General features: G+C 46.8%; 2 protein-coding genes across 3 annotated transcripts in view; one reads left to right on the top strand and one right to left on the bottom strand.

Annotated features, from left to right (window-relative positions):
* Window positions 1-8,743, top strand: part of NPTN (neuroplastin) — a 63,415-nt gene extending 54,672 nt beyond the window's left edge. Inside the window, exons 7-9 of one of the 2 annotated variants that reach the window (XM_019735938.2) lie at window positions 6,427-6,448; window positions 7,234-7,308; window positions 7,743-8,743. In XM_019735938.2, the coding sequence (XP_019591497.1) occupies window positions 6,427-6,448; window positions 7,234-7,294 (83 nt within the window). In that variant the 3' untranslated portion in view covers window positions 7,295-7,308; window positions 7,743-8,743. The remainder of the gene's footprint in view (window positions 1-6,426; window positions 6,449-7,233; window positions 7,309-7,742) is intronic. The other variant, XM_019735939.2, reaches the window with a different exon arrangement.
* A 94-nt stretch (window positions 8,744-8,837) lies between these two features.
* The window catches only part of REC114 (REC114 meiotic recombination protein), a 63,615-nt gene continuing 55,396 nt past the window's right edge, over window positions 8,838-17,056 (bottom strand). Inside the window, exons 4-6 of the mRNA XM_019735926.2 lie at window positions 16,001-16,192; window positions 11,454-11,537; window positions 8,838-9,002 (exon numbers count right to left, since the gene is read on the bottom strand). Coding sequence (XP_019591485.2) covers window positions 8,838-9,002; window positions 11,454-11,537; window positions 16,001-16,192 — 441 coding nt within the window. The remainder of the gene's footprint in view (window positions 9,003-11,453; window positions 11,538-16,000; window positions 16,193-17,056) is intronic.

Below are 17,056 nucleotides of genomic sequence, written 5' to 3'. Positions count from 1 at the left end.
ACCCTGGGAACCTGTGGTATGATTTTTGTTCTGGATGTTCCGTTTCTAATCCTGTGGTTACAGTCAGCAGGAGCTATGGCGGACTGTGTCAGGTACCTCAGGTCCTAACTGGCTCCCCCCCACCCCGCCCTGTAGCATCACCAGCAAAACCAAACTGATGGGCCAGCCGCCATTGCCGCCACTTGCCTGTCACTAGAGAGAAGGGGGAGGCCGAGCTGGGTGCTGGTACGATGCCAGCTGTAGTCGGGCCGTTCTGGGCCTGTGCCCGTGCCCTGGTCCCATGTCCTGCCACCACAGTTGTCCTTGTCCCTTTGGCTGACCAGTGGGACGGCAGCGGCCACTGTGTGTAGGGCAGAGCACTGCGTAGGGGTGGCGCTCCCTCAGAGTGCAGCCATGAAGGCTGTTGCGGACTCGGACCCTCTGGGAGCAGCAGCCACTTCCCGTCTTTTCCTTCCTTCTCCGCGGCTCTGCATTCTCTGCCTGCACTAAGTAGAGTCAGTATCGTATGAGACTGGTGAAGGATTTTTGTTAACACGATGGATGATCAATGTGAGTGGGAAGCGCTGGTGGGGTCCCCTCCAGCTGCCACTGCAAATGACCTAAATGCAGGAGAGGGACAGGCGTCATGCCTCAGGCTGGCCTCTGTAAGGAGGGTATCCAGGCGGGAATTCCCGCCTGTTCTCAGGAATTTTTTTCGCTTTCCCGTTCCTGAATCCCGAGATTCAGAGATATAAACTGTTTTCTGTTCTCTATGATGAATCGTTTCCACAAAGTAACGGCCGATACTACCAACCACGTAGGTTCAAGGAGCCAATTTTCCCGATTTCCTGACCAAATTTTATCAGAATTCAGGAATGAAAAAAAATTCCCGAGAATGGGCGGGAATTCCCGCCCGGAAACCTTAGTGATAAATAGGAAAACTGTCTAAGAGATACAATATGAGTGGTACGTTTATTGGGTATTATTGGGTTCAAGAAGCTGATTTTCCCGATTTCCCAACCAACTTTTCTTGGGATTTGGGAATGGGAAAAGTGAAAAAACTTCCTGAGAATGGTAGGAATTCCCACCTGGAAACCCTATCTGTAACTAAGCGCCCGTTGCCTGCAACGTGAGAGCGGTCCCAGGATCCTGTGGAGTGAAACTGCCTTCTCGGGTTCTCATATGTGGCCAGTTCTCGGGCCTGCCACCCTTTGGGCGCCCACGGCAGAGGAGCACTGTTCAGAGCTGGGAGCAGAACCCGCTGACTGGGGCCAGCGCCGGCTCTTTGGAGCAGTTGTGCCTCACTCCTAAAAAGGCCTTTTCCGTCCCCGTCAGAATGCTTTGGTTTTGCTGACTGCCACCTTTCTCAGCCCTCTGGAAAGGTTGAGAAGCAAAAAGTCAGGTAGCAATAGGCAAAGATGGGCTTCAAAACCACATCTTTGAGACAGGCTCCTACTGTGTCAGCAGAGCGAGGCACCAGCTGGGCACGTCCCTGGTCCCTGTCAGAGCCGTGGCTGGCCCCTTGCAGGAAGCCCTCGTTTACCAGGCCGCTTCCCCAGCCGGGGTGCAAGACCATCAGGCTCCATGGCTATTGAATTCAAATGGGGCCAGTTTGTTCTAGGAGACAGCTGTGGCCGGCACATCTTCTGAACAGCTTCCTGGAGGGAAGGTACCTCTTTTAAGCTAAATTATAGACAGTGGATGAATCCTGCTTTTATAAACGACATGACTGCAGGGTAGGTGCAAAGTAAACCCCCTTACCTTATTTCTTGGAAGAATGATGCAGGCAGCCTTTACTTTGTTGTTGTTGAATTGGGGTGAAAGATCTGGGATGCTGGAATTACTGCAGTGTTTGCCTTCCCTCCACTCCCGTGCTGGCAGCCGGTATGGCCCAGGCTCCACTGCCCCTCTCCACACGCCTGCCCTGCGCCAGCGTTTCCATCCCATAGTTTCCTCCATTGTCTCTCTGCCTCCTTTTCTCCAGCTCCTCCTCTGCCTCCCCCTCTTTCCTGCTGCTCTCCTGAAGTAATCATTAAACAAGCACACAGCAAGTTGATTGTTCCTCAGTGAGTTTTCCTTAGGCTGTGGCTTTTTCTTTTTGGGCCAGTTTTCCCTCAACTCCAATGCAGCTTGTGTAGGAGCGGACTTACCACATATGCTTTCTTTCCGTCTGCGCCTCCCCATATTTACAGAGAGGCATATACTCCTTTTTGGAATGAGTGATTTCAAAACATGTCTAGTAGAACTTCGGAGTTTTAGAGGTGATGAAGTTTTACCTATTAGATAATCATCTGGCTCTGTGCTGACTTCTTTATGCCATTGTGAAAATGGATTTTTATAGGCCTGACATGCTTTTTCTCTGCCAAATAGGTACTTTATTGTCAAGATAGCCCTACGATCTATTTCTGACTCACTGAACTTTTTTATTTTCTTTTTTTTCTGGATTTTTTTTAAAAAGTTTATTGGGGTGACAATTGTTTACAGTAAAGTTAAGTAGATTTCAGGTGTACAATTCTGTAATACATCATCTATATGTATCACATTGTGTGTTCAGAACTTTATTCATATTAAAAAATTCATATAAAAATCTATTCATATTTGGGCAGTCTGTGAGTTCTTGGTAACTCAGCCCATTATTAGAAAAGTACTAAGTGAATATTTTAAAGGTATGAAAACACAAATTTGAACTTACAGAGTTTAGTCTGAATATATTTTACTAGAAAAGCAGATATTGCTTTAGATTTCTCACATAGAAAATACTTAAGAGTTAAGGTTTCGCTGCTTCCAGAAAAAAAAAGGCCCACGTCTTTTTGTCTGCTGGGGTGTATGTGCTCGGCACGTCTTGTAAGTGAGGCACACCCAGGTCCCGTTAAGCCTCTGAGGGTCTCGGGACTGGTGCGCAGTGGCTTGTCTTGGAGATGGATTATCTGCATGTCACCTTTTACTTGCAGTGTTTTCAGGAACAGGTAAATCCTGGACCCAAATAAGGGCTTCATTTTTTCACTTTACTTACCTCTTGACTACATTCTCTGAAAACACTCACTGGTAATTGTGTGAAGGACTCGGCCCAGCAGCTCCTTGCCGGCCACGCACTGGGAGCACACCTGCTGTGTGGCGGCCCTGCTGACTGAACCCAGAGAGAGACGCCTGTGCTTTCAAGTCTCCCCTTCCCAGTCTCCTGCAGAGATGGGGTGTGGGTCTGCTTAGTGGCCGGGGCCTTCCGTTGACTGCACATTTCAGTGACCGCAAATGAAAAAAAATAGATGGTTTAAGAAAAGGGCTGGTATGAAAAAGAGTTTTCTGTTTTCACGTGAGGGGGATAATTTTTATCAGCAAGTCAAGGGGCTCTTCCTTTAAGTTCCTCTGGGTAGAGACGAGATTTGAGGTTTTGGTGGGGGTCATTTTTAGTCACTCTGATATATCCAGACTCTTAGACACTTTGAATTAAGAGCTGTTCTAATGTTCTAAAATCTATTAGTTGGGCAGAATATTAATATTTGGTAACATATGAAGCTTTCCAACATGTCAGGAATATTGAAAAAGAAATGCGACTTTTTAAAACGATGTGCAACACACATTCGTTGTCTCTTAACTAGGGGACATTTGAGTCAGTAACAAGTTACCTTTTGGAAAAAATACAGTAGGACCTAACAAGGAAGGAAATTGGAAGTAACTGCTTTCCTCTTTCTTGATTAATCTACTCTGCTGAGATCACACAGAATTTAAGTGTGTTTAGAAACTATAAAACCCCACCTTCAGTGGCACGATGGCCGTGAGCAAGGAGCTTTGACCAGACTGTCCACTCCTGGTCCTTTTGACTTTAAAGCCATGTTCTTGGAGGTGATACTGTCTCAGGTAATCCATTATCTACTAGGCATAGCTGAGGCCCCTCCAGATTGAGGCGGGTGTAGGGAGTGAGAACTGGAGTGCATCCCGTTGGGAAGACGGGATTCAGATAAATGTGTGTGTGCAGCGGCTCCCCCGGGAACCTCACTCGTAAGATGGATTCCAGAAGCATCTTGTTTCCCCTCTCCCGGGGTCCTCTTCCTCTCAGCTAGCCAGTGGCTCTAACACCCAGGTGGAGAGAATAGTCATTGATGAATAAGCAGCTGTCTTTTGGCTGAGGGTTTGGGGGTATGTTGATATTTGTCGGTTACTATGACTTCTTTTTTTTCCCCCCTCAATTGCATCAAACCCTTAAAACATGGTGGTAAGTGAGCGATATGCATGCTTTTGGAGTTTGTTTAATCTCCGCTTCAGTCTATACGGTGCACAGTTCATAATGTTAACACTTTTCAAGTTTACTTCATTCACTTTCACAACTAATTTGGATTTCAGTTTGCTGTTTAATCCTCATTTACTTTGATTTTTGTACCTTTTTTCTGTAGTTCTGTTCTTTCCCTCTCTCCCGATTTCTGTTAGGGGTCAAGTTGGTTTTTGTCTGACCTGTAAGGGAAGAGTGGTGCTTTCTTCAGATAGCAGTTCAGTCCAGGAAAATTGGAAACATGAAGCTCTTTGCTCCTTGAAAATGTGAAAGTGGATTTGGGAAGACAGCGATGAGGGAGGGGCTCGTGTGATTGAGACACTTGTGGGAATCCCCACTGCGCCCACTGGCAGGCATGGCAGCCACGCCGAGCTGCCCGCCCACTGACCCCTCCTGAGCCCCATGCATGTCGGCTTGTTGGCTGGACAGTGGCGTCCCCACTGAGACACCAGGGCAGCCCCACTCCGAAGGGAAGGAGAGCTCGGTGTGACTTGCTGGGCTCGGTGCTGATAGCGTCATGCTTTGAAGAGAATTAGCCTGGCTACTGCGATTCCCCCTCCCCTGCTTTTTCTTTCCAAGTTGGGAGTAGATTGGTGATACTGTTGAATCAGCTATCTTGCTTTAGCATTTTGTATTTCTGGGTACACAGCCAGAGCACTAAAACCATTCTGAGTTTGCTCTGGTGTCTTCTCCTTTACGTCCCTGAGTGCTTGGTTGCTAGCATGTAGCTGAGCTGGCTTGGCCGGGATGTGACAGCATTAGGGTGTCATGGCGAGGGAGGATTTAGGCTGGGCATGTGTCTTACTACCGACCAGTCTTTGTAGATCTCCACCGCGCACAGCACTCAGACGTCTTGGGTGTCCTTGAGTCCTAATTTGTTCTCTGTTTGATAGTGTACTTTTGTTGTTAGAATCCTGTAGACACTGGTGTGTCGCTAGACTATTGTTTTGGCTGATCAGTCATTGGTTTGTGGTTAGTTTTGTTTCGTTTTGTTTTTTCAATCTTTTTTTGCTCCCGTCACTGTGTGTGCTGGCGGTGGCTTTGCCTCTCCGTTGCCTCCCTCAAAGGACCAGGTGGAGCAATGTCTCCCTCTGACAGACATTCCTCCTGATGCGTGCTCCTGCGGCGGGCGCCTCCACTGAGACTGTAACCTCCATACTGCTTCATGTGCACCGAGCCCTTGTGGAATCCTGCTGACAGGTTTTCTGGACCATTCTGAACCAGTTAGTCCACCCTGCTTTTGTAAAAGAAGAAGCAACTAAGAGTATTTACTGGTTCCTTCCCCTTTGTGGGCTTTTTTTCTTTACAAACCATTGTTATATCCCTGCTTAAAGGGGACCAAGTTGCCCTTAGTTGAAACAGGAAAGAAAAACTTACAAATCAGTATCATAATACCAATTTAAGAAGGCTTCTAAACTCAGATAATGGAAGCTTTTTTGATTAAAACAAACAAAACATGCCTCCTGGCTTACCTGGGTGGGGTCTGGTTCTGGCCAGGGTACAGCCGTGAGCCTGTGTATCTGAAGTCTTTCCAGAGGGATGTCACCACTCGTCAGCTTCTCCTGTGTCAGAACACCCTCTGGGGTGCATGCACTTGTTGCTGACCCAGAATCGGGTACAACTGTGTGGCTTCCCCTTTCTCAGTCTCATTCTCCAGACTGAAGACTCCCTTAAAGATTACAAAACAGCGAGAACAGGTCCTCTGGGGACGTGAGGATGTGGCTAAATGAATAGAACACACACATCCGTCTGTATCGCAGGACTGAGCTAAAATGGTGCATGCATTCACCACAAGAAAACAAACAGCAGGATTTTACAACTGAAATGTTGGTTTGTCTTCTCATCTCTCTAAGAGTGAAGCACTGGAACTTGGGGACAAGATGAATATAATGATATTGCAGCCTATCTGTCCACTACAGTTGCAGTTTTTCATGACAAGCATTCAAAGTGTTAACTAAAACCATTGAAACAACATACCTGCCATTAAAAACGCGAATCTAGAAGTAATAACTCCATGAGTGTTTTGCACCTCCAGACGGAATGGCCTTGAGTAAATGCTATGAACAGCCATGTCTGCCACTTGCCATTTGCTGTGCTTGTGATCCGTATGCAGAGAGAGTCTCACGATTTTCTTTCTTTTCCTGTCTCCCAATGGATTCTTAAAAACCTGAACGCCTGTGTAGACGATGAACCAGCTGGGCCAATGTGAGTACTGTATTGAACATTGATTCAATGGTTTGTGATGGAATTATTGTGCTCGTGTGGTTTACTGACATGGAGTAGCTGAGACGATGGGGAGGACAGTGAGCGGAAACGAACGGTGCAGTGTAGGCCGTCAGCCTGCCAAGCAGCTGACGGTGGCCGTCTGACTCCCAGGCCAGGCAGCACAGTCTGTGGCAGCCACATAAAGGGGAACACCGTGCAGAAAGAAACACTGTTTAAAGTCTTGCATTTCCCATCTGCTTCAGTTGATAATGTGGGGAAATGACCAGGATATCTGAGACTTCAGGTTTTGTTCAAGTTAATTTCAAGCTGGGCTATAGTGTAAACCAACTATGTGGCCCCGTTAACACTTCTGTGTATCCAAGAGATGGAACTGCAATTTTGGATCAATCCAAGATGAGCAGAATCTCCTAGGGTGGGGGACTAAGGAGTGAGAGGCAGGCAGAGGGCACAGCGCTGCCTGTTGTAACTGAGTAGCTCCGATCACTTGAGAAGAGAGACAGTGGGGTTCAGTGGAGAAGAACCACTGTTCTCACCTTTATAATAATTAGGTGATAGTTTATTGCTCAGAGGGAAAGTGAGCTGTATGCTGTCTGCCATGGGAGTCAAAAGGGTCTGTTGATTGAAGGTGTGGAGGCACTTTCCACAGGGAACCATGCAGTAAACTCCTGAGGACACCAGGGATGGCATAAGTGAGAGTCCTGTTTCCATGTGTTACTCTTTCAAAAGTGCTACTGACTTTAACTCTTGTCATTTTCCCTCCAAAGGAAAACCAACTCTACCAACAATCACAAAGATAAAAACTTGCGCCAGAGAAACACAAATTAAGTCCTACTTAGAATGTAAGTATGGCCTTCCTTACAGGTCTCCTCTCCCACGAATGTGCCTCTGCTGACCTTGTACCGCTCTGCGGCGCGTGCTGTCACGCTGCATGACCCGCACCCGTGGAACCCCTGTCCGCCCCGTGTCGCGCTGGAAAGGAGCATTTTCCAGCTGCGTTCTTGCACATATTTATATAAATGCCATTTCAGAATATGTATGGTTTCCTTATAGCCTTAGAAAGAGGGAAAGATTAAATTGTCACCTTAGGTGGATTATTCCCTGAGGCCAGTCAGCCCCCCTTCGCCTCTGCCAGCCGGGCGCATGGAGACCCGAGTGTCACACCACATCTCTGAGCGTGCTGTTTGAGACAGAGCTTTGTTTTGTGTGGCACTTGGTGTGGTTTTCAGCAACAGCGCACATTCCCTTTTAACTTCCAAATACTCTTTCTCCACAGTACTTCAGGTTCCTGAAACTGGTGGCAACATGACCTGCTAAATTTTCCGCTGGGACCTCTGGGTCTGTCCCCTCTAAGCGAGCGGCACCACAGTGACTGTGTAAAGCATGCCTTATTCAGCCTCTCCCGCAGGGCGGCCGCGCCAGGTACCTTGTAAACAGTGCTTCAGTGTAGAAGGTGTAAACTACTTTGGGCTTGATGTGCTGTGAATGTTGCTTTCTTTTCCTTTATTCAAATATTTAAATAGAAGTGAAAAGGCCCCATGAGGATTGGCTCGTGCATGCGCCATTTTTAATGCAGCTATTAAATTGGCCAACGTCTAAAATGCACTGCTGCCATCTAGTGATGCATTTTTGTAAAGTACAGCAAACCTGCAGATATATACAGTATATAAATATATATATATATATTTATATTTTGGGGGTGGGAGAAATCCAAAATAAAATGAAAGCTTGTTTCATTTTTAAGCTGCTGATATTCATTCCTTATTGTATGTTGTCAGAAGAGGAAATTGTGCGGTTCTGGTACATAAAGATGAGTAATATAAACTGAAATCCATCATTTCAAGGGCTTAACCTATGACTGACAAGAAGCCGGGACAGTTCACTGAATGATACAATGAATTGCAGTATATATGTATGATTGCTTTTCAAGTGATTCTTTTTTCTTTTGTTAAATCATGTAAATTCTTAAATCCTTTTGCACAGATGTGCTGAACCTTATTGTACATTCAATTAAGGCAAACTTTTATAATTTACTTTTTGTTTTCAGTGACCTTGAAATGTTCTAGCATGGTATTCTATGCAACTAGCTGTTCTTTGGGGTTGACACTATTTTTCACATGATTTTATGGGGTGAACGTAGACTTCTCACCCGGCAGGGCTCTCACGGTCTGTTAACCGTGGATGCATGTGCTTGTGTTTCGTGTAATTGTTGAAGTGCAATGATGTATAAAAAAGTGGATTCACCTGTTTTTAAAAATAAAACATTGATAAAAGGTGTTTGGAATAATCTTTATTGTAGTATTTTCTCTTATCTTAAGGAGGTAGTATTTTTCAATGCTTTCAAGCTCTTTAGTTCTCAGTATACACAGTGCTAATTCCCCAGCCCCGTCAGCTTTTTCAGTTCCCTTTCCACCTCTTCCACAAAGGCTGGGAAGTGCTGGTCCAAGAGGCACAGGCGCAGGAAGGGGCCTAACCCTTCCACGCTCCACGCAGGTTGTTCGTAGACAAGGGGCAGCTCCTCTGATGTCAGGAGACACTGTGGGAGCCCAGAGAGTAGCTTGTTAGAGGCTGCAGGCAGAGGCCACAGCCGGATCCACAGAACACAGAAAAGCTTTGCCTTAAGGAAAGACTGGGGAAACACGCATTACAAATGACTGCTCATCTTAGCTTTACCGAGTTCCTTTACATAATGTTTCCAAATATACATAAGTGTGATAAACTTGTATCCTTACATATTTCAAGTGTATTAATGAGATGATTTGCAAAGTTAAGACCCTGCTTTAACGGAGCATACCCTGCTAACATTTAGTGGATTGGTAAGAAACCTGTCAGGGAGTGAACTTCACTAGCTTAGTTCCTCTTCCCCACCTCACAGGTGGGGGAATGGGTGTGAGCAGTTCACCACGTGGAAGCAGGTTCTGAATGTAAAGACGAGCGGTCACCCCAAGGACACAGCTCACCTGTGCCTGTTCCTGGTCCTGCCCAAGAGGTTTGACAAATAGAGAAAAACATGTGACCATCAGTACAATCGAGACACAAAACATTTCCATCACCCCCCAGAACACCCCTGCATGCCGCCTCCTCTTGTTGTCAAGCCCTTACCCCTGTGACCACTTCTACTCCAGACCGTACAGCTGTGCCTTTTCCAGACGGTCACATAAATGAAGTCACATACTGTTGGGCATTTTTTCACATTTATTTGCCACCTGTATGTCTTTGGTAATTTGCACTGTTTTAAAACCAGTTGAATAAGTTGCCGATACTTAAATATTAGGAGAGTTCAAATAAGAGTCTGACTGTGCTTGGCACTTGCGACGACTGGGGTCTGGCTCCAGCTACGCTCGGTTCTTTGCTGCGTTCGTCTTAATTACTCCTGAGATGAATTCTATTAGGTAGGTGGCTTCACACCCTCTCTATGGACGGCAGGGGCTGCTGTGCACTGTACAACTGACATCCCTCCAGGAACTCTAATCTACAATGAAGTGTACTTTTCTCAACTGAAACCAGCTTGTCAGACTCTCCCTAGAGGTAGAAGGAAGAGAATGAAAGTGACAAGGAGCCTGTTCTCCAGTCAGAGCCACTGGCAGCGTGGCCGTTTATTTCCTTCCAAACTAGTGTGTGTTTACTACAAAAATCAAGTTATGCATGCTGCTTTGCAGCCTTTTAAAAATTTAATGTACTGTGACTGTCTTTTTATGTCAATAGATGGGGATATACATCACTTTCACTGACTGCATGTGTATCCCACTTGCGGTCATTCCACATTGGAACCACTCTCTCCTCTCAGAGAACGAGTCCCAATTCTGTGACTGCAGACAACACTGACCAGCGTCCTTACTTAGGACTGTAGCTGAAACAAGGACAGGTAGTGAGATACAACATTAAATTGGACCTGTATTGCTAAATTGCTTTCCAAAACGTTTGACTTCTATTCATAGAAAGACTTTTCCAGAAGGTGAGAGCAAACAAGTAACATGTCTGAGCTCCCAGTCTGGTGCTTTTTCGTGTTTTGCATGGTTCTTCTATACTGTGTAAACAAACCAGGCTAAGATGCACCTTTTATAGCAGCAGCCATCGCCAGAATCACACCCTGCCTGTTCCATGTGTTTCTGTGCGTCTGCTGTGCTCACCACTCCGGTTTAGCTAACTTCTGACCCTGTGCAGACCGGGCCTGTGATGTCTGCCCTACCGCTGGCCAGCGGCCTGTACACTTTCCTGTCATAGTTGCTGAGTTATTAAAAGAAACCTTGAAAGTGTTGTGTTTTTTTTTTAATGATTGTCCATTTATTTTGAGTTAGTGGCAAGCCAGGTAGAGAAAACACGTATATTTTCTTTTTCATACCACTGTTAGCACAGTTTGATACATTAAAAAGGAAATTTATCCTTGAATATGGATGAATTCCATATTCCTATGGGCAGTGTTGTGGAAAGTGTAAGCTGTTGGCCCAAGCGCCTGCTGTCCGCGCCATGGGCAGTGAGGCAGCAGGGACCTGAGCTCCCTGCAGAGCAGATGCCAGGTGACAGACTGAAGGGATGGGTTTTGCAGGACTCGGGGTGAGCGCTGCGAGGTGTGTGGGGACAGCTGAATCCCCCCGGGTCTCCCCACATCCCGCTGAGGTCTCAGCACTGAAACCTTGCCCCTACAGAAACCACCAATGATCCGACTCCACATTCATACCGAAACTTCTCAAAATAGTCCCCAAATTTCACTTAAATTGACATTCTTCTCTTTATTCCTCTTTTGGGGAAAGCGATCAATTCTGTGTCTCCCCCATTTACAGGCTGACACTCTGGGCATAGCTCCTCTTCCTCAGGAGCACAGTTCAGTCTCACCTCACGTAGTCACAGCAGGCAGAGGAAGATGGCCTGTCTTCCCGTCCTGTACGGTAAGACTGCAGGCTGCTGGTCCAGAACGAGGGAGTGAACAGGGACACAGCCTCAGGATCACTGTTTCGTGACAAGACAACAACATGGAAACAGGCCCTACCTGCGCTACACGGGTCACCGAGGTCCTTCCTGGGGCGCTCGTGCCGGCCGGTACACACTGCTGCTGCTCCGGCTGCTGCTGGCACTAAGGAAACACCCTGCAATTAGGAGCCTAGCTGAGCAGAATCATAAACAACAGGCCATGAAAGAACTGGAAACAAGCGTCGTGCTCACAGAGGAGACACAGGAAGGATGGTGGAGTCCCTGGATGTGTGTGCTGCCCTGTCCACAGCACAGACACGCACAGTTTAGGTTGGGCTCCTGCTCTGCCAGGGCTTCCCCCATATTTGACAGGCTCTTACTGCTGCCTCTGCCCCACGCCACGTGTCCTCTGGGACCACGTGTCCTCCGGGACCACGTGCCCAGCTTCTGATGACCATGGTTTGTCACCTGGAAATTACTAAAGTAATACAAGCTCATTGCCAAAAAGCAAAGCAGGGAAAAATCCCCTACAATTGCCAGATAACCATATGTTTTTAATAAAACTGGGTTTGAAAAAAAGCTTATTAGACCTTCTGAGGGAGGGATTTCTTAGCCACTGCGGTGACAGAGGGCCGGGAGCCACAAAGGACAAGGCAGAGGTCTGGCCTCAGAGCCCACAGCAGTGAGAGCCTGACCGGAAGCTGGGACTGAAGGAGAGCGAGGCCTGGGATGGAGGCCTGTCAGGACCGCAGGCTGGTGGGGGCCGTGCCGAGCACGACTGCAGGAAGGTTCCAGAGTGCACGCTGTTCCAGAGGAAGCTGTCAGGTGAGGGCGGGTGGGGAGCACGCAGGCGGGAACCACGAACGAGGTATAGAAGGAGCCCGAGGGGCTGGGCTCAGCGCCGCTTCCCCTCAGCCTCCCCCAGCCCCCCCAGGCCTGGCAGGACACCCAGGGCAGCGGCAGCTGCAGTGCTCATCTCCAGGCAGGTGTCCCGCGCTGGGTGTGAGCTGTGGTGTCGGGAGAGACCTCTGCCTACCAGCCATGTGTGCAGCTGCCAGAAGTCACAAGTGCCAGGTTCTGTTTCTGGTCCTACATGGACGCTGACTGGTGCTACTCAGTAAGGATGAGCAGAAAAGTTCGTCTGGACACGTCAAAAATGGGGGGGGGGGCAGAGAGGAAGCAACGAACAAACAAAACTAGTCAAGGTCACTCACAAATCAAAATGAGCAAAAAGGAAACGAATCAGGAGTCCTCAGGTGAGACCCATTTCTGTCTTCAGTTTCCTCATCTATAAAAATAAAAGACTAATGCCTAGTGTTTTCTTCCAGCTCTGATATTTGATGTTTTTGTAGGATACATATCAATTCAGCTAACATTGCGTTTTTCAAACAACTGGGAAAGACACCAACCAAAAGCCGTGTATCACCAACACTAAACAGAAGCCACATGTGACAAAGTACCTGTGACTGGGGGCGGGGGGCTCCAGGATTAGACCAAGTGCACACAGGGAGGAGGGTTCTGTGCACAGCAGCTGGAGCCCCCCCAGACCTGTGCTAACTGAGAAGAGTTCACCTAGGAACTGCCCCCCTTTTTCCTGTTTTTCCTGCCCCTCGCTCCATGGTCTGGGCTGTCCCAGAAGCCCTCTCAGATTGAGAAACACCTGGTTAAGCCACAATTAGCAAGATTACAAAACTGATGAAAAGTAAAAACGAAATATGAGCCAGGAAATGATTCAAGAACTTGAAATAGACATGAAATTATCTTGATCTGCAAAAAAGCTATTTTAGAGAAATACATAGTTATTGGGAAAATGACAGCAGACTGCAGGAGGTGTCTGGAACTTGGCCACAGCTCTACCTGGTGAGGGAGCAAATCTGCAGGGCAGCAGCTGCGGGCACGCCTCGGGCTGGAACGTTAGGAAGAGCAGGGTCTGGGCCCAGCTTCACAAGGTCTGCACCCCGGGGAGGCACCCCAGTGACATGTTTTCTCTGCTCTGCCGCTGCACTCCCTCTACCGCCCTGTGGACTCCGGTGCTAACACTTGCTAACTGACCAGGATGCTTATAGTTCATTGGCAAGAGAAGGCGGATCTGAGAGGTAACAGGACTGGCCTTACGAGGAATAATGGATAGTGTTATTTAGGCATTGACCAGGCGCCATCCTAGGTGCTTTCTACACATACTGCAGCTCAATCTCCCCATTTCACAGGAGGGGTTCAGTGACGTGTATGAGATGCAGCTACTAACTGGGCCATGATTCAAACCTAGATCTGTTTTGATTCCAAAGCCTGTGGCCTTTGCACAGTGCTCTCATCTGCTCAGAACAGCAAACCACGGCTTGGAGGAGTCCCTGAATACAGAATCGAGAGAAGACACGACATCTTCCCAGCCCCCTTCCCAGCCCCTTTGGGGATATTTCTACCTGGATATGTGAACTGACCTTTAAAATCGGAGCTGGAGCCTTCATTTGCTGCTGGAGCGCATAGCGCTAGCCTGCATTTGTTACATGTGTTACAGCTTATCTTTTTATATTTAGATAATTGTGCAGCTGATTTTTCTTCATGACCTTCATAAGGCCCAGACCCAGTTCCCAAATTCTGGGACCCTATTGGGTTCCTGTTGCACCCCATGCACTGGGTACTATAACCTGAATCTAACAACGGGTCAATGAAACCTACAAAAATGGGCATGTATTCAAAGGGCAAAGGATGATAAGCAACAAAGTACCTTACGATAAACCAGTCCCAGCTGCAGGGAGGGACCTTAAAGAATACAGCAGGGGCTGAGGACGCATAATGTTTCAAACAAGACCAGGGTTTATAAGAAAAACAGCTTTAGCGTTGACACCTTCACAAGAAAAGATCATGCAGAAACAAACGAAGGGAAAGAATTCTAAAACACTGAGATCTGATTTGGCAAACAACACATTCAAGAGGAAATCATATAGCACTTGCTTAAAGAAAAGGACTTCATGATAATGTAAATTTATGTTTGCCCTAAATTATGATTGACAAGAAACTTGGTGATAAAACAGCAACAATGAATTCTCTTGGTCCAGTGAGTTTAAGGAGACCTAACAGAATAAAGTGATGGAAAGCCATGTTTGGAAAATGATTTCTTAAAGTAGAAAATAAAAAACTCAGCTTGAAACTGGAATTTCATCCCAAAAGCAGAGATAGATGCTTACTCTAGTAGCATTTGGGACCATGCCAAAGGATGCCAGAATGTGGACTCCTGGGAGAAATTCTGTCACGATTCTCTGACTTTTGATCACAAACTCCTTTACACGCTTACAAATTCATGAGGCCCTCAAACAGCTTTTGTCTGACACCTATCTATCTGATTTTTATGTTAGAAGGTAAAACAAAAATTTTAAATATTAATTTATTTAAAAATAAACCGTCTGTTTAATGCTTAAAACATTTTTATGAAAAATAACTATTTCCTAAACCAAAATCATAGTGATTGTTGCAGACGCCTTTAGTGTCTAGCTTAATGGAACACAGGTGGAATGTCCTGTCTCTTTCTGCTTCAATCTGCTGACACATGTTGCTTTGGCTGAAGTCCATGAAGAAAGTCTGGCTTCACAAAGATACACAGGCAGAGGCGACAGAAGCATTGCAAAACAGCCTTTTCAGATCATTGTGGACATTCTTTGATATGACACCAAAACTCAGCAAGTGGCAGTTTCTTAAAGGTTCGTTGCGACACAGAATTTGAAATCCTGGCCACGAACTCTTACATTAAACCCGTGGTCTCTTCTGCACTTTGAATGGATCTCTTATCCATGCGTGATTTTGAAGCAGCATGCATTTGGCCGTTGGGAAAATACTGGTTCACTGAACTACACAGATCTTCCAAATGTTGAAACATTTTGTTGTGTCATTTAGAAAATCAAATTCATTAACAGCACCATCAGAAAAGTTTTCTGGGTTAGGAAGCGTAAAGCTCAAGTGGCTCATACAAGTTATCCAAGATTCTATTAATCACTTTTACTTGAGAGGTTTGTTTCATCATGTTGATAAGTACTATCAGTTGTTTTCCTGAAACGACAGGGCCACTTTATTCATTTTTGAGACAATATCCACCAAATACCCAAATCTGAATAACCAGTTTGTCCGTTCTTTCAAGTGATGATGGAGTTTCACGAAGACAGGCCAGTTGAGCTGCCAGCCCAGTCAGTCACACAGGTGCTGCCCCAGGACGGCCGGCCGTCAGAAGGCAGGGCTCTAAGGCTCCTTCCTGCAGGTGACAGGTGACGAATGTGGCGCCTACTGGCACAGCTGGAACAGCTGCCTTCGTTCGGGTTAAGGTGACAGCAGGTTCACACACAGTGCTTTTGTCCCATTAACGCAAATATGGACAAAGTGAAAAGGGCAAATGTCTTAATAGTATTACAAAAATTACATGGGCTTTGTGGAGCCCTGCAAAGGTTTCAGGGAGGGGTCCGTGGAAATGGGCACCAAGTTCTTTGATCACCTCGCTCCAGAGTGACAGGCAGAACGCAGCTGGGCCCCCGTCCCAGTGGACCTGCTAGGATCACGTTCACTAGGTCACTCAGTATTCTCAGCACCTGCTAACCGACACGGCCCCCCGATGACCGGCCGCCGCCCCACGAGCCTACTCACTCCGTGCTGCAGGGCGGCGCTCCGCTCGTGGCCCGCCCCCGGGCTCCCCCGCGCCCGGAGCTGCCGGCTGGCCCCGTCGGGCTCCCGGACCGCGGTGTACTGGGCCAGGCTCTGCACACAGCTGCGGCAGTGCTCCAGCGCCCGCTCCGGCGACGCGCCACCAAACTGCACCCGGAACATGCGGCTCTTGTCCTGGTGACAAATGAGAAGTTATTCTCAGTGACCCCTGTCGTGTCACTTCACTTGTGCGTTCTGTAGGCGAGTGGCCCCCTTTGCTCCGAGGGGAAGGGGAGGGGTGAGGAGCATGACCCTAGGCTGTCGGTGTGGGGAAGGAGAGCCAGCAGTAACTCGTTTTCTCCCCACTTGTGGGCGCTGCTCCTCATACTAAAGTCATTTCCCTCAGGGCCCTGAGGAGGTGACCATACTGACTGAAGCAAAAGATAAATGTGTTTTCTTCCTTTGGAATAAAGATTTCATAGGTTTTAATTCCTTAGGTGAAAAATCAGTGAAGATAATACCACATATACCTCGCTCCAGAAAAATTTTCTACACCTGAGTATATAAAAGAGGTAGATGCCACATTCAACAAGCCTGTGAATTTAGAAAACAAGCCTGAAGCTCATGGATGTCACGTTCATAAGTTGTGATGTCCTTTATGCTTAGAGGCCAGACGACCATACAAATCACACGTGGCCTTTAATTTGCTGTGTAAGTTACACGCCTTGACTAATCAGCAAAGGTGGGAAAAATGCAATTAAAAAGTTTTAAATCTGGCAACTACATCACATTTATTTGATTGTAAGTTTAAAAACAGGACTGCATTGTAACAATAACAACAATAAACCCATTATTTTAATGGAAGTAGTTTCCTCTTTTTCTAATATAATATTCTGCCTACTTTAGAGAAGTCAGTTTACACAAAAGCCACTCCAAATAGGATTGTATGTATTGTGTACCTTTATTCAATTGCTTCTGTAAAGAAATTCAGATGCACACTTCGCATAATGACAGCACTTTCCACTTACTAAATCCACAAATCACTGCTAACGGCAAAAT

This window comes from Rhinolophus sinicus, linkage group LG03, assembly GCF_036562045.2.
Source record: "Rhinolophus sinicus isolate RSC01 linkage group LG03, ASM3656204v1, whole genome shotgun sequence".
Classification (NCBI taxonomy): domain Eukaryota; kingdom Metazoa; phylum Chordata; class Mammalia; order Chiroptera; family Rhinolophidae; genus Rhinolophus; species Rhinolophus sinicus.
This window is presented reverse-complemented; position numbering and strand designations above follow the sequence as displayed.